Consider the following 26,008-nt stretch of genomic DNA (forward strand, 5'->3'; position numbering starts at 1 on the left):
GGTTACCATAACGGTTAAAGTCTGTCTTGTGCCACCATTTATGGACCAAAGTTCAAGCCTTAGATGTCTGGAACATAGTTTATCTTTCTTCTGCAGTATGCATGTGTGTGTGCACGTTTGTGTGTGTGTGATTTATTTTCTGGGCATGTAGAGGCTGCTCCAAATCTCCCAAAGCTGCACCCTGGCTCCCACTCAAGTTTACCTAGTAAATGTTTCTTTTGAGGAAACAGGAAGCCAAGAGGTCTCAATCCTGCTTTCAGCTCTGCTACAACTCCCTTTGCAATTCCAAGGCTTTTGCTCATTTGTGAAATGAGGGCAGTCTCCCAACGTTTACTCCTTTGTCACAACCAGGAGCTTTCTAAAGGCAGAAACTCATATCAATCACTGAATTCTCAGTGTCTAAAACAGTGTCTGGCATATAGTAGACACTCAATAAACGTGAAAGGAATGACTGAGTTTCATTCCAGTTACAATGTGACATGATTCTGTAAAGTCATAACTGAATGCCTTGAGTTGATTCTAACGCGTGCAGCAGGTAACGCTGGCTGTGAGCTCTCTTATTTTTCTCTACCTACAGTTGAGACATCGTCATGAACGTTTCCACTGGAACATAATATGTGCAAAAGAGATGATCTACCAAATTTGCCTCTTCTCCAGCAGTATTGGAAATGGTTTGGATGAAGAAGAAACTGAAAATATTAATTTGAAGTGTCAGTGATCTGTTGGTTTTACTTTTGTAGAGTGTACCTGTCAATCAGTCTCATTCATAATCAATAACTGGCCACCACAGCTCCTGTCATCAAGGCCTCTACACTCAGGTCCCCTTGATGAATTAGGTTGAAGAGAGGCCACTAGCTGACAATGTCTGAAAACTTTCAAGTGAGATGGTCATCATTCCAGCTCTGGAAAGGGAAATGACCAAGGAGGACATTCTGGGTTTTTGTCTGTTTTCATGTACATTAATCAGTGTTCTTGGTTGTGAACAAGACATATAAACTCTGGCCAAGAGAAGCAGGAGAATAATTTTTTTTAATATAAATTTATATATTTATTTTTGGGGCTGCGTTGGGTCTTCGTTGCTGCGCGCGGGCTTTGTCTAGTTGCGGTGAACGGGGGCTACTCTTCGTTGTGGGGTGCAGGCTTCTCATTGAGGTGGCTTCTCCTGTTCCGGAGCACGGGCTCTAGGCGCGTGGGCTTCAGTAGCTGTGGCACGTGGGCTCTAGAGTGCAGGCTCAGTAGCTGTGGAGCACGGGCTTAGTTGCTCGGCGGCATGTGGGCTCTTCCCAGACCAGGGCGCGAGTCTGTGTCCCCTGCATTGGCAGGTGGATTCTTAACCACTGCGCAACCAGGGAAGTCCAAAGCAGGAGAATTTATTGTAAGGATTGCCGGTACTACATAATAAGTGAGACACCACCACCGGGTCCACCACTACCACCTCCACTAGTAGATACTGCCGGTGTCTTAAAGACCCCACCACCAGGGTGAAGTTTAACCTGTCCCTTTATCCTTGCACTGCCTGCTCAAGCTTCAAAGTTCCAAACAGGAGCATCTGACTGGCCAATCTGGGTCACACACCCCGGCCCTAGATGCCAGGGTTTGGGAGAAATGGTCCTGAGACTCACACAGTGCAGGAGTCCCCCCAAAAGAAGTGAGGTCTGCATGCTGGTCAGCCACAGAAAAATGACAGGTGTCCACTACATCACAGCTCAATAGAGTCACATCTGTAAGCTTTGATTATACATCATTTATAAAGATGGGTGAAACTCAGTCCCTGTAGTCATAAACCCAGGGTCCTAAATGGAGCAGACTTATGATTAATGGACACAGGCTTGTTATGAATTCCTGCTCTAAAAGCTGACAAACTTTCCAGCCTAGATTAAGTTTTAATCAGTTAGCAGGTTCCTGCTTCTTTACCCAAGGCAATTTTAGAAGTTGCGGTTGAGCACTGCACGCTAAAGGTATGTCAAAATTTCTGCCGCCAGCACGATTAACCCAAAGGAACTTTCTAGTCTTGATCAAGTTTCCATTCCCCTCCTCAAGCCTCCCACCTCAACAAAGCAAGATGATGCCAGGCATTGCTACTTCTTAGCCCAGCGGTTACTCTTGAACTCTAGGGACACAGCTTCAGACCTTGGACCCCGGTTCCCTGCAGAAGGACTTCTGGGATGAGCCCGGTCAACCTCTGGTTTATGGCGGGCAGGGGAGCTAAGGAGAGGAAGGGCCAAGACCCATACTGGAAGGGAAAGCTCTTCTTAGTAAATAATGGTGACCCTCCAGGCAATATACAGGTTTGAGACTTGCAGAGGGCAAAGTGGGGTATGGGTGGGTAAAGTGGAGGTCACAGCAGGAGACTGCCTCACCCCAAACAGAAGCAGTAACTCCACGGAAGCCATGAAAAAGTACAGCACATTCACCTCCTGCAATCTATTCCACATATATAGCTGCAAAGTACGTAAACATATATGTACGGGAATGTTCACTAAAGCATTGTCGGCAAACACACACACACACACCAAAAACTGTCCACCTATAGTTCAATATATTACTATATAACCATACTATGGAGTACTATGTGCCTATTAAAAAAAGAAGTGATATATAAGTAGATGCAATCATTTTGTAATAAATTGAGAAAAGTAAGTGGCAGAACAGTTGGCACAGTACGATGATTCTGTTTGTTTTTAAAAAAGGGACACATAAGTAGGCTTATATAGGAGTAAAAACTACTGCAAGGGTAACCTAGAAACAGTGGGAATTAGTGGGAGGGGGCAGGGAATGAGACCTTTGCTTTTCACTTTATACCCTATTTCTGTTTAAATGTTTACTGTGAGTTCACAGTCTATAAATAAAACAAACTAATTTAAAATGTTGTAAAAGGGGAGCGTAGCAAGAAAAAAAGAGTAAAATTGGCCAGTATCAAGCAGGAGTCAGAGCTCAGAAAATAATTTTTTCCTCAACAAGGCAGCACACCTAAGCCTGAGGGAAGGCAGGCATCTGACCCCGAAGAACATTTCCCTGCTTGCAGGCCCAAATGGAAAACCATCTCTGTCTGTATCTTTTCCTTAATGTTCCTCAGAGCCAGGTCTGTGCTCAGCTCAGGCGGGTTCCTACCTTCTGCCACTTCTCCAGAAATCTGGATGAGCTCTTAGGAAGCTGAGTCATGGAGAGGCACGCCCTGGGCCTCACACCACAGCCAGATTCAGCAAGCGTAACTGAGGGAGGGATGGCCCTCTCTCCCTTCCCCACCAAGAACTCAAGTGTTATAAAAGCACCACACTAGTTGGGCCTGCTTGGTTTGTGGTCCTGTAATTACGGGGTGGTGCTGGTGGTAATGCTTAAGCCGATGGAAACTAGTTTGGAAATGACTGATCTTTAGAAGAGAAAAAGAATGACCAGACTTTACTAATGATGCTAAGTAGCTTCTGTGTTACCAAAAGCAGCCCCGAAACAGTCCATATTGCAGTTTGCATGACAAGGAATGGGGAGGGGCATGAGGATGAGCTTAGTAAAGGGCCCCCCAAAGAAAGAAGGAGCTCTCTCTCACCCTCCATAAAACCTGGTAGAAACGTAGCCACGGATGCCCAAAGGGGAAGGACTGGGGTGCATTAGCTAAAGCTGGTCTAACTCACAGCTCTTCTTCCCACCACTTCCCAAAGCCCCAGATCTTCCAGGCTGAATTCTCCCCTCTTCTTCTCAACTCTTCTGGTCTTCTAAGAGCTAACTCCAATCCCTTCAGCACGGAAAAGTGGGGGACTGAACCACTTTCCCTCTTCACACACCCCCACCCCCCCACCCCTCGACACTAGACAATGGGTAGGGCCTGGTACCAATGTTTGTGAGTCAGGAAAACGTCCATTTTTGTCCCGGTACCGCAGGGAAACTCCCAGTTCAGACTCCCAGGGACAAGGGTGGCTGGAGGAGATCCAAGCTGCGCCAGGGGGTCAAAGCGACCCACCTCCAGTAGTCGGCAATCACCAAATCCCGCCTGGGCGGCAGGCCTAAGGTTTTCCTCCACTTTTCACTCAGATGTGGCACCGGCCCGTCTTCCGTGTAACCCACGCAATCACCCAGGCAGGAAGGCCTGTCCCAACTCCATCCCCACCCCTCTTTATCCCCATCCCCGGGGAGATTCGGCCCTTTTCGCAGCACTTGAGAAAGCTCCTGCAGTGGCCTTCCCTCGCGCAGGCCCTTCCCCAGACCCCTTAAGGGGAGGCTCCTTCGGACTGTCCCCCAACAGCGCGGGCCCAGCCCTGTCCTTGTTCAACTTGTCTTTTGAGGACCCCGGGCCGCCACCTCCAGCCCAGCCCTCGGCCAGGGGGCAGCGGTGCGGGGGGAAACAGCGCGACCCTGCTCGGAGCGCGGCCGCCCCATTCTCTTCCCCGGGACCCAGTGGGTCCCGGCCCGAGGAGCCCCCGGCCGCTATGAGCGCACAAAGCCCGCGGCTGCCGGAACCCTCGGCCCCGCCGCGTTCGGCCGCTGGATCCTGACACCCCTGGGGCCCCGGGGCCCGAGCCGCTCGGCGCGCTGCGCTCCGGCCACCAGGTGCGGGGAGGACGCGCCGCAGCGCCCGCCTCGGGGCCGCGCTGGTTAGGTAGCTGGGGGGACCGGAAGGATGGCGAGGAAGTAGGAGAGGGTTTCCTGAGATGAAAGATTACTTCCGTCCGGGCTCTGGCCTCTTTCTGGAGCCGGCTCGTTGGGGGCTGGGGAGCGGGGTGCGCGGGGCTCGGGGGCCGCGCGTTGCCACCTGCAGCGCCCGGGGCCGGCGGGACGCGCTTGGCCCTGTCGGGGGCTCACGTGGGGGGGGAATCCTTGCAGGTGGGAGTCGAGAGCATTTCCTAGCGCCCGAGCCATGGTGGCCAAACAGCGCATCCGGATGGCTAACGAGAAGCACAGCAAAAACATCACCCAGAGGGGGAATGTAGCCAAAACCCTGGTAAGGCGGGGGCGGCGCTGACCGGGTGGCGTGGGGCCGGGCCTGGGCTGGGCGGGCGCGGGGCCAGCCCCCCCCTCCTCAGCGCCCCGGGCTGCCCCTCCCGCGGGGTCCCGCACGGTGGGCGCTGAGGCCGGGCTCCCCGCGGCGCAGACTTGTGCTCGCTTGAGCGGAGAGGGCCCTGGTTGGCCGTGGCCCCTCTGGGAGCGTCTGCTGGGGCTACCGCGGAGGCGCAGAAGGCCCTCCCCAGAAGAGAACTGGGCCTTTGTCTCCGGGAAAGACGAAAGTCACATCCTTCAGGGAACAGTTAAACCAACTGCTTGACGCCGGGGCCTGGAACCTAGTTGGTGCTAGCTTGGTTTTGTTGAATGAATGAATGAATGAATGAATGAGTAAAGGGAGGCCCTTTGCCACGTCTCCCTCCTAGGCTTCATCCCCTGCCCTCCATCCCCAACAAACACACCAAGATAAGGTTTTCTTTCCTGCCCCTTTGTAATGGTCTCCGTGTATAAATTGGGGATTCGGAATGCTATTCAGCCCGTATTTCCCTCCATCCTCCTCTTTGGCCTCTCCTGTGAGGCCCCGCACCACTCGGCGAAAGTTTAAAAGCAACATTCCCCTTGTTCACCTCGTCAGTTCCGGCTCATCCTGATAGTATGTCCCAGAACTTTAGAGACTAGCTTGTTGCCAGGCATTCTGCACCTTCAAAACCGTAGACTAAAGCTTTATAACAATGCTTACGTAAAATCTCTGCCTTAAGTACAGGGTTTTGTGTGTGTGTGTGTGTGTGTGTGTGTGTGTGTGTGTGTTGTTTGTTTGTTTGTTTTTAGGAAAGCAAATGATCTTCAACAGACATTGCCAGGCCCGTGGTCCTGGACATTCAGAGGCAGCCCTCGGATGAGTTGTTGAGTCATGCTGGTCTCCAAGTGTATGAGCAAAGGCGCATGGAATCTATTATCCCAGACACTTCAGTGGAAGTTCAGCTGAAACTTGAGGTTTGGCTGGAAGAGCTTGCAGACTTGCTGAGGCGGTTGCCTTTAGCCAAAGGCATGAAGCTGGTTTGCTTAACTGAGCACAAAGCTGGATCTGCAATCTCTACTGCAGAATTCTTGTAGAACCAAGCAGTTTTATGGAAGAGAAACAGCATCAAATTTAGGTCTTTATAGGCAGCTACAAGCTTAAGTTGTGCTGGAAGTTCTGTCATTTGGGAGTTAGATCATTTAGCTGTTCTTGGGCAGTAAAACGCCAATATGCCATTGAATTGGAACTATTTTTCACGTAGAGCTCTGTTTTCCCTATTTTTACTCAGAAAAAAAAAAAAACCTTGCTGTCCAAATTGACATCGAAAAACAATTTTTAATGGATGTTAAAGTATTCGGGGATTATATCCCTAGGAGATCACTTCTTCCCAGGATATCATACAGACTAGCTGATTTACTGAAAATTTCTAGTTGTGTGGTTCCTTTTAGTGAACTGAAAAAACAGAGGTCACTTAATTCTCCTCAGTTGACAACTGATCTGACTGCAGAAGTAACGACAAAACAGAAACCGCTTTGCAGAGCTGTTTTACCCATTAGGCTTGATAAAGTCAGTGTCTGCCACTTCTAGCTTCTCAAGACCACTAGAAAATGTTTGGTACCTGAAACAAAAATGATTGGCTCCAAACTAAGAAAAGAAAATGGAAAAATTGGAGGAAAAGCTGTTTAAATATCTAGGAAATGTAGTCAACTTGACTGCAGTTCAACTTAACTTTCAGGGATATTTTCAAATTATGTTTAATGTATGGTCTGAATGGATTTTTAATAGGTTCTGATATACCATGGAGTGGGCCCTTCAGACGTGCCTGGCGCCTATGAGTGTTTCTAAATGGTCCGACTAACTTTGTAATGAAAGGTTTCCAAACCAAGCCACAATGTATGTTTATTTTCCCTTGGTTAGAAAGGCTTTTTGGTTAACTTTATTGTAAATAGATCAGTATCCAAGAAGAAAAATGAAATTCTCTTTCAAAAAGAAACACTTTAAATCTTAAATCTCATTTTCCTAATTAGAGATCAAATATGATTATACTTTGAAGGAAGTAACTTGTAAGGGGTAACTTGTTCAGAACGAAATTCAATAAATGCAGACACATTAACAGATTCTAACAGAAAATTCAGACGAATTGTTCAGAAATAAACTCCTTTAATTGTATATAGATGCTTGGGTATTTCATTATCAGCTTACAGCTGTGGAGTGGATCAGTACTGTTCTCCCAGATAACAGAAATGGAATAATCATTGCATGATTATACAGTAGTAAAATCTTCAGAATGAAAGGGCAATTTAAATGTCAGAGTTCCGAGTTACCCTGCTGGTATCTTATCACAGGGAAAGCCACCCTCTGCATTTTGGAGCCCAGGGAGTGACAAATTCCTCTGGGAAACGAACCATGTCATTTGCAGGATTCTACTGCTTTTCTTACCTTTCCCAGCAATAGATTCAGGCCTAGGTGAATTGTCCCAGCAGATCTGTGCCGGGCACTGCTTCCCCAAAAAAGTAACTCAAAGCTCTCCAAAAACGATATATTGGTATCATGACCAGCCAACGAGTTCTTGAGCTCTGAACGTCCACAAATAATATTGATTCACTGTGGAATGTCATCAAAAAGGATTTTGTGTTATCGGGATGCAAGCTCTGTATCCTGATAATTTGGGTTTTTCTGCAAAGGAAAAACTAAATGACTCCGTTTGGTATCTGCATGAGACCAAAACTCCACCTACAGGCTCCTGGATTCACTTATTGACTCTGCTGGAGATAGAACTAGATGAATTTTTTCGCTTAGCATCAGTGGGATGACCGCAACAGAATTTGTTTCTGGTCAACCCTCACAAGTGATTAGGAAGTTGGCAAAGGGGCAGAGGGGTGAATGTCACACTCTGTTCAGGTAACTTTATTTAATACCTCTATTATTTACTTGCTCTGATCTTGACCTGGTCATAAGTGCCAAAGAATGACACAGTACAAATGCTGATTAAGGTTATCCTATGCAATTATTTAAGACTGAGTTTGTCTTTCTTCTAGTCAAAAGAAACCATCTATTCCCTTGCAGTGAGATTTGCCACCGTACAAGAGTGTTGGTAGATACAAGTGGTCAAGGTCGGAGAAGTGAGTGGTCTTAATCCTTAGATGCTACCTGCCACTAATCCATACTTCTCTAGTTAGAGAAATGCTGGAATAACCCTGTCACCAATTGGGGAGTTTTAAAAGAGCCAATATCCTTCCTAGACCCTTTCTTTACTCTAGCAGACCTAAGACATGGTATTTAGTGGGGCTTGTATGCTTATTCATTCTTCGAAGAACATTTATTAAGCATCTATTGTGTTTAAGTTCTGGGCCAGACGTTGCTGTACATTGATATATGAAAGAGACACAGTGCCTGCCATTGCAGGGCTTGCAGTCTGTGGAAAGACAGACATCAAACACGGTATCACAGGAATAAACATCGAGATACAAACTGTGATACATGCTGTCTAAAAAAAGTACTTGGTGATTTAAGTGCCAAGTGAACTCCACTGAGGTAGAAGAGAGAAGGTTCTCTAAGAACGGAACAGGGAAGCTGAGAACCGAAGAACTGTTGCCTTGTCTATGATAAAATAAGTTCTTTAACCTATGTTGGCCACAGCCTATTTTGGGCTCATGTCAGTGAGGGAATATTTAGTGAGTTCTTCATTTTTCTTCACTCTACCTTCTCCCTTTTCACTTGAGAAATTCCCCACATTTTCAGATGCCTTTCTCAGAAAATCATGGTTTTCCATTGATTGATTTGCTTGTAAGGACCAAGCCTTACCTGCACACAGACCCAGAGGAGGTGCAGAGGGACCTTCCTCTGACATCTGTGCTTTTGGCTTGAGAAGAGCCGGCGGTACGCAGGGCTGGTCCGTGTGGGAACCACAGTCCCCTTATGCTTCCCGGAGATGCTGAGATTTCTCCCAAGCATAAGCGTCACTAAGAATTAGGAGGTTTATTACAAAACGCCGCTCCCCTCATCTCCATACACAGCTGCTGCGGTGCGTCTACTGTTCCCAGGGTTTCCACTGCAGGGGCTTCCCAGGTTTTTAGCGCTTAGAAAGTTTTGAGAAAATGGCTGTGCTCTGTAACCCTGCTTGGAAGCCACGGATGCAGGAATTCAAGATGAATCTGTTGGAGGAAAATCCCCTGGCTCCGTAAAGAGGGAGACCTAAATGTGAATCCCAGCTGTTGTCCCAGTTAGCAAACCTTGAGCCTCAGGTGGAGGCCCCTTGATGGAGATGATAATACTGGCCTTGCGTGGAGTTGTGAGTGCTAGAGATTGCGGTTGCTGGCTGTTTTCTAGAGCGCCTGGCATGAAGTGTGCTTTCAGCCGACAGAAGCAATGATTAGTAATATCATTTTTGGCTTCCCAAATCACTGTATTGGTTTGTGTATTTATACCTCATCGGTCCCCAGAATATTTAAGAACCACCCAGTTCATTGAATTACAGGGGTGTAAGTAAGGTTATTGATGAATTTTTCCAAACCCATCTTGATCCCTTAAAATTGACTTTGTTCGTCTAGATCTGCCCGCTGGCATTGAGACTGGGTCTGTCTCATTCACAGAGGTGTCTAGTGACTAGCCATACTCAGTAAATGCTTCTTGAATGAATGAAGCTAATCTTACTTTCTCCCATTCCCTTTCAGAGGCCGCAAGAAGAGAAATATCCTGTGGGACCATGGCTGTTGGCACTGTTTGTTTTTGTTGTCTGCGGCTCAGGTATGGGTTTCTCACTGCCCTTATATCCCATGGTCTCCTTTGTCCTATAAAAACACATGTTTTATTCTCAAGGTAAATAGACAAAAACTATATTGGTCTGGGATTCAAGTTAATTGCTGCCCGAAGCCTTCATCTTAATAGGTTTTGATTTCATTGCCATCCCAGCAAACAGAGTAGAGACAGAACTGATGTGCTATCAAATCATACTCATAAAATGATTACAGTGAGCAATTAAATTGGCTGGCTACACTTCAGAGTTCAGTTAAAGCTTTCTCTGAAGACCTAACCTAAAAAGGGCATTTGGAACAGAAAGCGGAGCACCTGTCTGCCTGAGATAATCCACATTCCAGAGAGAAGGAGAGGCCTTATGCCTTAAGGGAAGCTCTGCGGAGGTGCTGGGTGAAACAGAGCCGTTGACCTAAGCCTCAAGGTGCAGTCACCTGATGCTGGAAGGTGGCAAGTTAAGAGAGCTTTACTCACACACACACACACACACACACACACACACACACACACACACAGTGCAGACTTGACCAGAAGGATCATGCAGTTGTTTCTAGTCGACTTCTGTAATTGGGAGCCTTGACTTAATTCCTGGTCCCCATGGGTCGGGTCTCTGAAGTACTGATGAGTGGAGGTCACTTCTATCAACAAGGTAGGTCTTTAGATGTTCCCATCCTCCATCTCCTCACTGTTGCTGAGGGCAGGGAAGGCGAGGAGTACACATCTTCCTGCAAAGATCTAAAACTCCCAGGAAGACGTCATTCCTCCCCAATGGCAAGAGACGCCCATGACTAAAGGTGCCTCTGACCTTTAGGAGACCACTCTTCCGAGGAAATGAAAGCTCTTAGGAGGAAGGAGGGATCCGATGGTCTTGGCACTATTGCCAAACAAGCCTTTGTGTTAGGCTCAGTTTTTTGTTTTTTGCGGTACGTGGGTCTCTCACTGTTGTGGCCTCTCCCATTGCGGAGCACAGGCTGCGGACGCACAGGCTCAGCGGCCATGGCTCACGGGCCCAGCCGCTCCGCGGCATGTGGGATCTTCCCGGACCGGGGCACGAACCCGTGTCCCCTGCAAAGGCAGGCGGACTCTCAACCACTGTGCCACCAGGGAAGCCCCAAGGCTCAATTTTTTAAAGTTGATTCCAAGATGAGAGAAGATCTTCCACTCCAAGAAACGAAAGTGTACACCATCCCTAAAGATGTGTCCTCAAAGGGAGTCTTTTGTCCAATACAGAGATCCCTCATCTTTAATAGAGTTTACCCAGCCACTGCTGGAATACTTCAGGAGCGCTCACTCCTTCAAAAAGCCTATCCCAGGGCTTCCCTGGTGGCGCAGTGGTTGAGAGTCCGCCTGCCGATGCAGGGGACACGGGTTCGTGCCCCAGTCCGGGAAGATCCCACATGCCGCAGAGAGGCTAGGCCCGTGAGCCATGGCCGCTGAGCCTGCGCGTCCGGAGCCTGTGCTCCGCAACGGGAGAGGCCACAACAGTGAGAGGCCCACGTACCGAAAAAATAAAAAAAAAGCCTATCCCATTTCTGTGCAGCTCTGATTCTATTGGAAACATCTCCCCTCCTTTGAACCACACTGTGCTGTCTTCTCGGTAGTTCAGGTGTGGACGCCGAAAATCACACAGCTTAGACTCTTCTGCTTCTGAACGTCTTGACTCTTCGGATATTTTCAAGATGACTGCCTAGTGACTCCTTCTACAAACTCAACTTCCCTAGTTCTCTCAACCTTGTCCTCATAAGATGTAGTTTCTAGACCCTTCTGTACATGCCATGACTCTCTTAAAGTATTGCATTTGCAACTGCAGAAGTTGGTCTAGAAATGGTGCAACTGCTACAGAGATAGTAGGTCTGTCCCTGCTTTTTGTCTCATAACCCTGCTTTTATTAATATGCCCCAAACAGTTTATTTATTTATTTGTTTAACATCTTTATTGGAGTATAATTGCTTTACAATCTATGTTAGTTTCTGCCGTATAACAATGTGAATCAGCTATATGTACACATATATCCCCATATCCCCTCCCTCTTGCATCTCCCTCCCACCCTCCCTATCCCACCCCTCTAGGTGGTCACAAAGCACCGAGCTGATCTCCCTGTTCTGTGCGGCTGCTTCCCACTAGCTATCTATTTTACATTTGGTAGTGTATATAAACCCATGCCACTCTCGCATTTTGTCCCAGCTTACCCTTCCCCCTCCCCGTGTCCTCAAGCCCATTCTCTACGTCTGTCTTTATTCCTATCCTGCCCCTAGGTTCTTCAGAACCAATTTTTTTTTTGGATTCCATATATATGTGTTAGCATACGGTATTTGTTTTTCTCTTTCTGACTTACTTCACTCTGTATGACAGACTCTAGGTCCACCCACTTCACTACAAATAACTCAATTTCATTTCTTTTTATGGCTGAGTAATATATTCTGTATATGTGCCACATCTTCTTTAACCATTCATCTGTCTATGGACATTTAGGTTGCTTCCATGTCCTGGCTATTGTAAATACAGCTGCAGTGAACATTTTGGTACATGACTCTTTTTGAATTATGGTTTTCTCAGGGTGTATGCCCAGTAGTGGGATTGCTGGGTCGTATGGTAGTTCTATTTTTAGTTTTTTAAGGAACCTCCATACTGTTCTCCATAGTGACTGTATCAATTTACATTCCCACCAACAGTGCAAGAGGGTTCCCTTTTCTCCACACCCTCTCCAGCATTTATTGCTTATAGATTTTTTGATGATGGTCATTCTGACTGGTGTGAGGTGATACCTCATTGCAGTTTTGATTTGCATTTCTCTAATGATTAGTGATGTTGAGCATCCTTTCATGTGTTTGTTGGCCATCTGTATATCTTCTTTGGAGAAATGTCTGTTTAGGTCTTCTGCCCATTTTTGGATTGGGTTGTTGTTTTGATACTGAGCTGCATGAGCTGCTTGTATATTTTGGAGATTAATCCTTTGTCTTACAGTTTATTTTTAATAATCACAGCACCTCCTAGACTTACAGAGAGCTAATGGCCAGCGAGGCCCCACCAAGCTCTTCTTCACGTCAACTTCCTGCAAGCTTCAGAGATGCATGTCCGTACCCTCCCATCTAAAGTTGTCCCCTATCTGCATCACACATTGTTTTATTTTATTCATGGCCCTCATCGACATTTGAAATTATTTAATTTGCTTACTTATTATCCATTTCTCTCTACTAGGATATAAGCTTAGGGAAGACAGTATTTAACTTCCACTAAATTTTTAGATACTAGCACAGTTTTTAGCACATAAGGAGTGGTTAATCTCATTGGCTAGATGGATGGATGGATGGATGGATAAAACCAAATATTCCCCATGCTGTAGATATTAAATAGACTTTTTTTTAGACCTAATATAAAGCTCCATGAACATTTCTATTTTAATTTCATTGTTGGTTGTTAAGCTGTTTTTCTACAGAGTAGCCATAAAGTATGGAAACGTAGAAGAACATAAATAATAAATGGCTTACTGATACTGCATAATAATGTACAGTATGGTTAGTGATGTTACATGATGCAGTCAGTGTATTGCCCTGCATTAGCAGTGCATAGTTCAGAGCACTGTGAAAAATTGCAATGGGGCTTCCCTGGTGGCGCAGTGGTTGAGAGTCCGCCTGCCGATGCAGGGGACATGGGTTCGTGCCCCGGTCTGGGAAGATCCCACATGCCGCGGAGTGGCTGGGCCTGTGAGCCATGGCCGCTGGGCCTGTGTGTCCGGAGCCTGTGCTCCACAACGGGAGAGGCCACAGCAGTGAGAGGCCCGCGTAACGCAAAAAAAAAAAAGAAATGAAATTGAGTCATTTGTAGTGAGGTAGATGGACCTAGAGACTGTCATACACAGTGAAGTAAGTCAGAAAGAGAAAAACAAATACTGTATCTTAACACATATATATGGAATCTAAAAAAAAAAAAAAAAAAAAAGGGTTCTGAAGAACCTAGGGGCAGGACAGGAATAAAGACACAGACTTAGAGAATGGACTTGAGGACACAGGGAGGGGCAAGGGTAAGCTGGGACAAAGTGAGAGAGTGGCATGGACATATATACACTACCAAATGTAAAATAGATAGCTAGTGGGAAGCAGCCGCATAGCACAGGGAGATCAGCTCCGTACTTTGCAATCACCTAGAAGGGTGGGATAAGGAGGGTGGGAGGGAGACGCAAGAGGGAAGGGATATGGGGATATACAGGGATATACGTATGCATATAGCTGATTCACTTTGTTATACAGCAGAAACTAACACAACACTGTAATTCAATTTTCTCCAATAAAGATGTTAAAAAAAAAAGTTATCTACGTTTTCAGGCTTTATGGCCAAACTGTAGATTGTTAGATCTTGAACCTTGAGCCTTTCATCTAATTATCTCTCTCTCCCAGCTTTATGGTTTCTTGAAAGTATATTATTCGTCCAAGGCACTGATAAAAGTCTAGATTTGGAGAAGCCCACAGAAAACAATTAGAGACAACTCTCCTCAGGTTGACTTTGAACCTCTCAGCAAAACTCCTGCAAGCAGCCCTCGTGTCTTGAGGGTCGCTGGTGTGCCTGGCGCTGTGCGGGCTTTGGAGATACAAACTCCTTCAGGGGGCAGCTGGCACTGGGGAGACAGATAAGGAACATGTCGTTGCTCCCAGGAAAAGAACACTCTGACAGCAGAGCACCCGGAGGGTTTGGCAAGCGTGGACAAGGGACCGTCTTAGTGCGTTCGGGCTGCTATAACAAACTACCATAGACTGGGTGGCTTGAAACAGCAGAAATTTATTGCTCACAGTTCTGGAGCCTGGAAGTCACATTGGGGTACCAGTGTGGTCGGTTGGGGACCCCTTTCCCAATCTCAGACTTCTCCTTGTATCCTCAGGTGGCATCCACACGTGGTAGAAGGGGCTAGGGAGCTCAGTAGGGTCTCTCTTATAAGAGCAGTAATCCAACTCATGAGGCCTCCGCCCTCAGGACCTAATCACCTCCCAAAGCCCTCGCCTTTCTACCACCATCGCATTGGGCATTAGGATTCCAACATGTGGAGCTCAGAAAACACAGTCAGACTATATCAGGGCCTTCTAACTCATACTGAGCAGAAGAGAAAGTTTCCCAGAGAAGGCGCCATTTGAGCTGAGTTTTGAAGGACAAACAGCCAGACAAAGGGAAGGTTATTCCACATGAGGGAACACAGCATGACAAAGGCACAGAGGCCTGAGATAGTAGGACAGGCTCAAGACTGGCCAAAGCCCAGTCACAGGGATCTGTGAGCCTCGGTCATCACGTAGCCCTTGTTGTCAGGAACTAAATAGATACAGAGCTGGTGGGGTTTTTTTATTTTTTTTCTTTTTGGGCTTCAAGATACACAGTAACTGGGGCCCTCTCCGGTCTGTGCCCTTAGGTAGCATATAGGAGAGGGGGAAAAGCCAATAAGTCATTTAGTCTGGCTTGTTTTTCTCCAACCTGTTCTAGTTCTCAATATCCATCCTTTCCAAAGGGATTAAAAACCTTCCCTAAATTACATCTTAATTAAAATTTTGCCAGGCTTATTGGTTCACATAGTAGGAACTGTATCTTTCCCCCCGTTTGGGTAAATTGGGACATTTGCTGACAACAATCTTTTGGAATCTTCCCAGTCTCCATTAGTTTTTTCAGGGATCGAGTACATTGTCTCTGCTATCCTCTCTGTTGGTTTGTCCAGGGGCGTGAGATGGGAGCCTGCAGGGCCTGGAGATTTGGACTTAAAGTGGCCAAAAGGACACACCCCTTACTGGCATACTACATCCCCTGCCTGCATGTCTGGTGCTCTTCTAAAGACGCTTCTTTAAATCTAGTTTTAAGACCACTAGCTTCTATGGAAAGGCTAGACATCAAACGGGGAGTTGGGTCCTCTTAACTTTATCCTCTGTTAACATGCCACCATGATCCCCAAGAAATGGACCTCCTCCTTTTTAAAATCATATCTAAAAATAATCCACCACCAGCTCCCTTTTTGTCTTATTTTCTTTCCTTTCCTTTTTTTTTTGCCAACTTTAGCATTTTTTTTGCAAGCTTCAGCTCAGGCCAAGCTCTGTTCTCACAGAAATGTGTCACTCTTCTCAGTTCGTCCTTGGTACTGTGCCCTTCCTTCTATCTTTGTCCGTGTCCTTTTCTAAACCAAACACGTCACGAAAAACACAATAGCTCCTTTAGATTCATACCCGTTGCCACGTCTCTGGGATTAGTCAAGATTCAGTTCTTGCAGCTCCTACTCTCCCTCCTGAGTTCCTCCCTTTTCAGAGTCGCAGACCATAGGCTCCTACCTATCTTTTTTATTTAATTTATTTTATTGAAGTATAGTTGATTTACGGTGTTGTGTTAATTTCTGCTGTACAGCTAAGTGATTCAGCTATCTGCCTATCTCTTCTCTTCGTTTAAAAGAATGCGATTATGACCACCTAGAGGGGTGGGATAGGGAGGGTGGGAGGGAGACGCAAGAGGGAGGAGATATGGGGATATATGTATATGTATAGCTGATTCACTTTGTTATACAGCAGAAACTAACACAGCACTGTAAAGCATTTATACTCCAATAAAGATGTTTAAAAAAAATGCGATTTCCTCAAATCTAACTCTTCCCTTTATCAGTTCCTCTGCTTTACGTAATGAGCCTCTCGGTGCCTGGATGATTGATCCCCTTACCACTGCTCTCTCTCGCTTCTGTTCCACTTTTGTAGCACAAAGTAGGAGAGATCCGCCCCATCTAGCGTCCTGCCATCATCTGCAGTGTGCACAACAGCACCTTCACCCCTGCCCTTGCCTGTCACGCTCGCACAAAATGCACTGGAGTCTGTGGTGGGATTTCCATACCTCTGCAGACATACCCCTTCCTGTCCCTGTCCAGCGAGTCCCTTTCCTTTGAACAGGATATACCCGTGTGCCAGGCTTAAGTTCCATTTCACCAAGTCCCTGGGATCCCTCTGAGGTCATTCGCCCTCTCTGAGTTCATGTGCTTAGTTATTCATACTTTGTAGATCTTTATACAGACAGGAAAAATATGAAATCTTCTAATAGTAGTGAAGATGTTGATCACTGATCTGATTCTCTTGCTTTCGTGACCTCACTCTATTAAACCCACTTTTCTAATCGACGGTGGGCTGGGCAAAGTGTTCTTTTTTAGAAATAGTGTCACATAGAAAACAAACTTATGGTTACCAAAGTGGAGTGGGGAGAGGGGGAAGGCATAAATTAGGAGTTGGGGATTAACAGATACACACTACTGTGTATAAGAAGGATAAACAACGAGGACCTACTGTATAGCACAGGGAACTATATTCAGTATCTTCTAATAACCTATAAAGGAAGAGAATCTGAAAAAGAATATATATATATATGTATATATATACTGAATCATTTTGCTGTACACACCTGAAACATTGTAAATCAACTACACTTCAGTTTAAAAAATTATAGAGGGCTCCCCTGGTGGTGCAGTGGTTAAGAATCCGCCTGCCAATGCAGGGGACACGGGTTCAAGCCCTGGTCCAGGAAGATCCCACATGCCGCAGAGCAACTAAGCCCGTGCGCCACAACTACTGAGCCTGCGCTCTAGAGCCCGCGAGCCACAACTACTGAGCCCACGTGCTGCAACTGCTAAAGCCCGCACGCCTAGAGCCCGTGCTCCCCAACAAGAGAAGCCACCGCCGCAATGAGAAGCCCGTGCACCGCAACGAAGAGTAGCCCCCGCTCGCCGCAACTAGAGAAAGCCTGCGCGCAGCAACGGAGACCCGATGCAGCCAAGAATTAATTAATTAATTTTAAAAAATAAAAATTATAGAAATACTGTCAGTGTACCTAGGGTAAATAAATTTTCAGGTGAGGCAAGTCACAAGGAATGCAGGTTTTATCTGTTTTCCTAGTATCTTTGGGGAAAAAATGCAGAATGGTAAAAATGTTGACCTTTAAGTATAGTTTCACTTATGGGTCACCCTTACTCCATTTTACGTGGCAAAACAAGTTAACAAACCTCCAAGAGGTTACGGGACCCCATTATTATGGGGAGTGATGTGTCACAGCAGACTCTTGACCCCTTCCTTCTCGGCTTCTTTCCTCGGCCTTCCTTGTTCTCCACACATGCCTTTTGTGCCAGCAGTGGTGGTGCTGATAAGAGCCAGATAACGAAAAGGAAGGAAGAGGAACCAGGGCAGCAGTGAGGGCCCAGCACACAGGCACCCAGAGCCCCCTGGCACAAAAACACATGTCCAGGGAATGCCCACCCCTCACCAGGGAGACCCCCCGAGATCCCAGTCCAGCCCAAGTCCATGGTTGTAACCAGTCAGAGGACATTATCTAAATACTAAATACACCCCCCTTCAGAGGAAGGAAATTCCCACTTTCCAGGATTGCAAAAGGTCTCTTAGGCAAGACGCTTCTTTGAAAACTGACCAACTGGCAGAAAATGGATAAGAGGCTTCAGAGGGGAGGATAGTTTGGGGCTCCGCCAGATGTGGGTTCAAAGCCTGGATTCGCTAGGTTTCTGCTGAATAACCTTGGACAAGTTCATTACTCTCTCTGTATTGATTTCCTTATCCATCCAATGGGGATAGGGGGAGCCCCTCCAGAGGTTGTCCTGATACTGAATAGTTCCAGGGACGTAAGTGCTGGCCCACAGCACGCTTGAAACCTGCAGCTTCAGTCACCACCATCTCTGTCCCCATCGCCCTCACGTAAATAGTGGCACCATGAATGGGACTGGTGTGTCATGGACGCTTTAAGCTCCCATTGCCTTCCATCCTCCCAGGCCACGCCTTCACCTGGCAGGCTCAGCCACTCATGTTGGTCTTGACCTTCCAGAGAGCTGCAGACCCCGCCTCTTCACTCCCAGGAGAAGTGTGAGCAATTTCAGTGATAACACTCCCAGTGGGTGAGACCATGTTCCCATGATAAAGCATCAGAATCTTTCAGACCGACCCAGGCAGGAAAAAGGAAGCGCCCAGAGGTACACTAAAATCAATGAATAGGGGTTTGTACTTTAAGTTGAATATGAGAAATAAACTAAGTTTTATTCGCTTAAAGCAACCCAAATACACCACCATTTTGCTATTTAAAAAAAAAAGTTTTCTTTGTGAGATGCAAAAGCTTTTGAGACATGGAATTGTCCAGATAGGACATCTCAGGGCCATATCTTGCTTTGTCTGGTTTAATTTGGAAACTAGCCTTATTGTTGTTAGCATTATATACATTTCATCAGAAATCTAAAACCTGTTTCTTAGTCAGATACCTCTTCTGGGTCCCCTCAGTGATTATTGCAAACAGGCCAGAAACTTTTCTTGTTCAGATCCTGACCCAGGACTTTTGCTTGGGCCTTTTTAACTGGTTGCATTTGTCTTTATTTGATCTCCTAGGACCCCAGATTCACACTGAAGCCCCAAGGGTTTAAACACCCGCCTCTTAGAGACTTGGCCGTTTTTATAAAAATATTATCTTCCATTTCTGCAGGCGGTGGGGCCTCTTTCCAGATAAGCAGCTCGTCCTGACTCTCAGTCCCCGGTTTCAAAGCCTGCCTCTTTAGAGAACTGTTGGATAGCTTCTGAAGAGTACTTGTTTTTATCTTGAGACTCAGAGACAAGCGTGACCCGGAATGTCCGTCTGAGGCGGCAGAGATGCCGTCGCACTGATACGCCAGCTGCTATCTGCGCGAGACACTTGCTGTCTGCGTGTGCTTCCCCGGACCGTGGATGAAGCCCGTCCTGCTGGTTGTGCCCACAGCCCTCGGCCCTGGGTTTCCCTCTCCCTTTTGTCCTCATCTCTTTCAGGAGCCTTGTGGAGAAGGGTTCGGAGGCCTCCCCAGAGCTCTGTGATGAGTATGCCGCTGTACATCAGTAATGTTTGACCCGAACACGGCAGTGACAGCAGGGTCCCAACGCTGGCCTACCCATCTTATAGTGTCAGTGCCACAGTGTTCACAGGACAACTGTCTTCAGCATTTTTGACTTTCCTCTTGGACTAGAAGTTTCACCTGGACTCAGTGACAGTAGTTCTTTCCCTTCACATGCAGTTGACCAGACAGTATGTTAGCGCTTACATGTGTCTCGTGATCCTGTTGCATCATTCACCTCTCCTGAGCCCAGGTGTGTCCCTGAGTGTGGACAGGAGGCAGCAAGCTGAGAGCCGTCTTCTCTGTCCTCGCCCCTCACTGAGGTTCCAACCGGGGTCAATGGAACCACCATTTAATCCCCATGATGCTGTGATTCTCAGAGGGAAACTCTTACACACCAGCCACACCCCACCTCCCTCCCTCAGACTGCTTCTCCCTCACCCGTCCCTCATTTCAATTGCATTTCTCTCTCTCTGGCCGAATCTGATACTCACTTCCTAATTAGAGATTATGTGAATTTTAGTCATTCTTGAAGTCTGGCTTTTCTTGAAACTGATGAGCTTATATCCCCCATCAAAGGGAAACCTCTAGGGGAAAAGGATTAACCAGTGACTTATTTCCTTCCTAATTTTCTATAGTTTCCAATTTTGTCAATAAGCATATATTACTTGTATAATCAGAAAAAAATAAGTGTATTTTGAGAGCAAAATTGCTAAACTCTTGGTTTTAGCCTTTTCTTTTTTTCTTCTTTAAAGCAGTAGACTTTTCTTTCTTTTTTTTTTTTTAGAGTAGTAGACCTCTTTGTTCAAATCTTAGAGGGAAACAAAAGAAAAGCTGTTCTGGCTGAAGCAGGATCTGTCATGTGTCTGTGTTTATGTCTGTGTCTGTGTGTGTCTTTGTATGTATGATGTCTGTGTGTGTTTGTGTATGTGTATGTTTGCGTGTATCTGTGTGTGTGTTCATGTGTCTCTGTTTGCATGTGTGTGTCTGTGTGTATTTTTGTATGTGTGTTTGTGTGTGTGTGTGTGTGTGTGTGTATAGGGGTGCCTCCTGTGTTGCTGGATATACTGATTTTTTATCATCCCCAGAAGGGAATACACATCTGGACCCTCTTTGCCCATCAAATAGGAAACTGTGTCCGGCCCGGCGCTGGCCTCTGTGATTCCAGAGTTAAGGCCTTTCCCAAAGAGCCTACTAGGTTCCTTTGGCACCATCAGTTGTGAGTAGCTGCACTGTTTCTGGGCAGGGACGTTCCCTTTGTCTGGCAGTTAACAGACTGTACTCTTCTCCTGTATCTGGTAGGCATTCTGCCTGCCGGGGCAGGACTGGGGAGAGATAACGTGTCACAGCCTGGACCGTTTTTCAGGACAACCTATTCAGAACAGATAAGGAAAGTGATTCCCTGAGACGTTCTAAGCTGGGCCTGAATGCCTCCTGTCCTCACGGCCTCCTGTTTCGGGTGGTCCAGTGGTCTCCGTTTATGTTTGCACTGGAGGCCTCTCCGTTTCTGGAAGAGCCCACAGCCCCACCCTCCCTAGGACGGGCTGTTTTGTTAAGGATGCTGTGGAGGAGGGACAGGACTAAGTGCTGTGTGAACCAGCTCCAGGGACAGCCTCCTTGGGTTGGAAACCCGGCTCTGCCACCTACTAGCCGTGCAGCCTTGTCCAAGCTACTCACCCACACGCCCACTCCAAGCCTCAGTGTCGTCCATTCTTAAAAGGGATAGGTTCCTACCCGAAAACTCCTAGGATCCTCATGAAAATCAATCCTGAGGATGAAATGAGACAACGCATGCCACACGTTTAGTGGAGTCCTGGTAATAGTTTTACAAATGTTTGTCGTTATTGTCATTATGTTGACGGCCCTTAGTTGCACTGTCGCCTTGCCTCTCAACCCGCCTGGCGAGGTGCCGACCAAGATTCTGAATGCTTGCAAGGAAAGAAAGCTAACATTTTGTCCTTTGTGATGGGGAGAAAACTTGGGGGAGCAGAGCTCTGAGATACTGGGGAAGCTGCAGGAACCCCAGCTCCCACCTGGACAGGGAGAGGGCAGGGTTTGCCGGCCAGAGGTCAGTGGTGTCACCTCTGCAGGGACAGCTAGAGCTGGAGCCTCTTCTCTCCTTCTAGAAAGAACTCTTTAAAAACTAGCCAATGGGGGCGAGCAGAATCTATTCATACAACTATTTTGGCTACCGTTTCTTGAGTACCTATTCTAATGCCAGGTCCTACACTTATATTTTCTTTTCTCATCACACAGTCCCTACAAAGAAGCTATGGTACTCATTTTTCCAAATCACAAAACAGAGGTTCAAAGAGGAAATCAACCAGCATCCCGTAGCTAAAAAGAGAGCTAACACCCAAACCTAAACTCCAAACCCATCTGCCTTCTATTATCCTATTATCCTTCTCTCTTACCATTTCCCCCAAAATACCATGGAGCAGATTTTCCACCAACTTCAGGCCTCTAGCATATGACTGTGTATTGAAAAGAACTCATGTTAAAACATCTCCTACTTTCCCTGCCAGAAAATGTGCAACGTCCAGAGATTCCAGCTGGACGGCCATTCTCGGTCTGCTCGCAGGTGGACAAAGCCCTGACCCAGCCACGGGCTGCTTCTTGACTGGGCCACCGGGGTACTCCATCACCTTGCTCTGTCCTGGACGCTTGCTCCAGGACAAATTTGAATTCACCGTGTTTGCAGGTCGACCACATAAGCACTGGCCTTTCCTGGAGACTGCCTGAACTATCTTGAAATTGTGACACCCAGAGGGAGTCACAGCCCCAAGATGCAAGTTTGAGGAACTCAGCAGCCCTGGAGCAACCTTTCCATTCCACCACAAAGGAAAGCTTGAGGACATGCGTCTGCTCTGGAACTCCTGCCTCAGGATCTGAGATGCACGGTCTGGAAAAGATGTCTCATCAGCCATTGGCTCCCTCAAGGTGACCTGCGGCCTCGCTTGTCATGTGCTTCCCTCTGCCCTGGGGCCCTGCGCCCCTGGGGCCCTTTGGGTTTGTGTATGGTTTCCTTCTCGGAAGAGTGCTCTGCTGTCTGCCATCTTAATGTGGAGAGAGCATCCCATTCTTTGCTAATACGATCTCTCTTTCCACAGTGCCCTGCTGCCCTCACCTATCCCTGGCTTCCCTCTCTTTACCCTCTTCTCCATCTCTGGAGAAGCCATGGGGAAGTGACATCTTGCCTTTGACTATCTTTGTGCTAATTCTTTCAGGGAGCTTAATGACCCACCTTGGCGATGTCTTGTCTCCTAACATCTCTGCTTTTTTTTCTCAAGGCCCAGACTTTTCTTACCAATGCTTTCATTTTTTTTAAATGAAAAATAATCAAAGTTGTGTGAATTCTAGAGTCGGCTTATCCTCCTAAAGGATGTTCCTCTGGCCTGTCTTGATCTCTCTTCTCAGCAACTCCCTTGATCTCGCTTATCGTCCACCATTTACTTTCAATAAAGGTGGTTTTCGGAAGGCCCCATTGTCTGGCAGGGTTCCAGCTTTCTGACAGTCTCCTAGGGGATCCACTTGTGTCATCTCTGTGTCCTTTGGGCACTCTCAGTTAGCTGGGGTGGGGCAGTCCCCAGGGAAGCGTGGATTGGGCTGGCCCAGCTCCCGGCCTTAAGGGGTTTATGTTCTCGACTTGTGACTGGACTTCCCCTCAAGAACTGAGCTCTTGGAGCAATTGAATCTCAAGGTCGCCATTTGATGCTGATTCTTTAGGTCTGAAGAGTAATCAGTTGAGGTTTTTAAAATGTATCTTCCTCCACGCTGTTTGCAATTTTTCACCGTTCAGTCCTTCAGTAAATTTTTACTGAGGACCTACTATGTGCCCAGTGCTGAGCTTAGGCCCAGGGGTAGAGCTGGGGGCAAAATCATCCCTGCTCTCCTGGAGCTTGTGGTCTCGTGGGGAAGAAAGATGAGTCAAACAAATAATTATGCTGCAACATGTAAAATTTCAGGCATGAAAATGTTTGAAGGAGAGGAACATAGGGCTGCGAAAGCATAGACAGGCCAACCTTGGAAACATTGCGGGTTCGGGTCCAGACCACTGCAATGAAGCTAATATCGCGATAAAGCAAGTCACGTGAGTTTTCGGTTTCCCAGTGCACATAAAAGTTCTGTTTACATTATACTGTAGTCTATTAAGCATGCAGTAAATAGCATTATGTCTAAAAAAAAGGTATACATACCTTAATTTAAAAATGCTTTATTGCTGAAAAGCGCTAACCATCATCTGAGCCTTTCAGTGAGTCCTAATCTTTTTGTAACAGTAACATCGAAGATCACTGATCCCAGATCGCTGTAACAAATATAAAAATAATGAAAACGTTTGAAATATTGTGAGAATTACCAGAATGTGACACAGAGGCACGAAGTGAGCAAATGCTGGTGGAAAAAGTGTTGCCCATAGACTTGTCACACACAGGGTTGCCACAAACCTTCAATTTGTAAAAAAAAAAACAAAACAAAATGCAATATCGGCAAAGCGCAATAAAACGAGGTGTGCCTGTAATGCAAAGGGCTGGTGTGCTCTAGGGAAGTGGTTCTCAAAGTGTGGTCCCTGGACCAGCAGCCTCAGCATCAACTATGAACTTGTTAGAAATATACATTCTCAGTTCCCACCCCAGACCCACTGGATTAGAAACTCTAGGGATGGGGCCCAGTGCCTGTTTTCAAACATTTTCAGGGGATTGTGAGACATAAGTTTGAGAACTCCTGCTTCAGATGGTCAAAGACGGCTTCTCTGAAGAAATAACTTCTGAATTTTGAAGTAAAACTAGGCAATAGGGTAGGGTGGGGAAAGTATTTCAGAAAGAAAGAATGGCGTGTGTAAAAGCCCAGTAGTAAGAGCAGGGAGCTTTTAAAAACAGGAGGGCTTCCCGTAAGAGAGGAGGAGAGTGGAGAAGGTGAATCTGGACAGGTTGCCAGGGGCCAGGAGATGCAGGTCATGGAGGCTTCACCAGCGATTGGGCAATAGAATGCTTCTGGTGTGTTAGAAACTCAAGGAGGGCACGATCTCACTTGTTTTTATTTAAAGAATAATTCTAGCTACAGCATGGAGAAAGGATTGAAGGCGTAGCAAGAGTAGACCAGTGGAGGTCACCGCAGGAACCAGGGGAAAGATGACGGTGGTTTCGGGAAGGATGGAGCGAAAGACACACAATCACGCGATTATTAGGTAACGCCCACAGGTCTTGGGCATCCATCAGAGGTATCAAGGATGACTCTGGCATTTTTGGTGTACGTGCAACATGGAGGAGGACGATGCCAAGCTTGGCAACGGGAAGAGATCATGAGAAGGTCCTGTTGCATTTGACGTGCCTTTGAGCCACTTGTGTGTAGGTATCAATTAGGTGGTGGAAGGTGTAGGTCTGGAGCTCCGAGGAGAGGTCGGGGCTGGCAACACACATTGGTGAGTCATCAAAAGCTAAGTGGCAACTGAAATTGTGGGCCGGGATGAGATCACTTGGGAGAAGGAATGTAATGAAGAGAAGAAAGCCAGCCATGCTCACTGCAGAACTTCAACATGCTTGTTCACTGGTCAGGAGGAGTTAGGATGGCCCCCATAAACCACGTTTAGTGTAAAGAGCCAAAGACGGAAAACTAGAAACTAGGAGAGTGGTGTGTCACAAAGGCCAAGGGAAGAGAGTTTCCAGGAGGGAGCGCTCAGCGAGGGTAAGTAGGGGTGTATGACAAGAGGCAGCGTCCTTCAGGACGCTAGTTGGATTAAGTGACATGGAAGGTCATTTGTATCTTTAGCAAGAGCTATTTCGCTGGAGTGAAGAGAGAAGCTAGAATGCAGTGGAATGAGGTGGAACCCAAAGGTAAGGAAATGGAGAAAGTGAGGACGTAGACAACGTTTTTGGAAATGGCTATAAAGAGGAAGAGGACAACTGTGGATGGGAGACATGGAGTCAGGAGGGTTGTTCTGGTTGATTTTTGAGTTGCAAGTGCTTCTTTCATGTTAAACCCTAAGAATTTCATTGAAAGGGAACGGCTGAATAAAAGATGTGATCGTCTCAGGTTACCAAGGACCAGGATCCTGTACAGGTGGGAGAGTGCGGAAGCTCCCAGATTCTGTAGTTCCCACTCTAGCCTGGATTTTCCTGAACCTCTGACCTGCCCAAGGCCAGATCCCCTGACCTTGAATGCCTGCCCTCCTTCCCTTTCTTGGCATCCGTCCTCCCTGCTGACTCGCCTGCCCACAGCCCCTTTCCTGCAGCCCGCTCGGCTGTTTTCTCTGCTTTGTTCACCCTCTGTTAAGTTATTAACTTGTCAGGGTCCAGACTCCCCGCTTCCTTTCCCACTTTGAACCCACTCTTGGCTGCCTTCCCGTTCACCGCCTCAGAAAGTCAGCATCGGGGAGGCCAGGGTCGTAGGGCTGGTCATTACTGGCGGGCACATAGAAGTACAGTTAATATAATTGGTATAGGATGGTGAAGGCTTCTTAA

General features: G+C 46.8%; 1 protein-coding gene across 4 annotated transcripts in view; it reads left to right on the forward strand.

Annotated features, from left to right (window-relative positions):
- Positions 1-4,413: 4,413 nt before the first annotated feature.
- SERP2 (stress associated endoplasmic reticulum protein family member 2) overlaps positions 4,414-26,008 on the forward strand; it is a 35,405-nt gene continuing 13,810 nt past the window's right edge. Inside the window, exons 1-4 of one of the 4 annotated variants that reach the window (XM_049701229.1) lie at positions 4,414-4,542; positions 4,816-4,933; positions 9,625-9,697; positions 19,489-24,034. In XM_049701229.1, coding sequence (XP_049557186.1) covers positions 4,850-4,933; positions 9,625-9,697; positions 19,489-19,565 — 234 coding nt within the window. In that variant the 5' untranslated portion in view covers positions 4,414-4,542; positions 4,816-4,849 and the 3' untranslated portion in view covers positions 19,566-24,034. Of the gene's footprint in view, positions 4,592-4,667; positions 4,934-9,624; positions 9,698-19,488; positions 24,035-26,008 lie in introns of those variants that run through there. The other 3 variants (XM_049701230.1, XM_033436764.2, XM_049701231.1) reach the window with 3 other exon arrangements.

Source organism: Orcinus orca, chromosome 18 (genome assembly GCF_937001465.1).
Source record: "Orcinus orca chromosome 18, mOrcOrc1.1, whole genome shotgun sequence".
Classification (NCBI taxonomy): Eukaryota; Metazoa; Chordata; class Mammalia; order Artiodactyla; family Delphinidae; genus Orcinus; species Orcinus orca.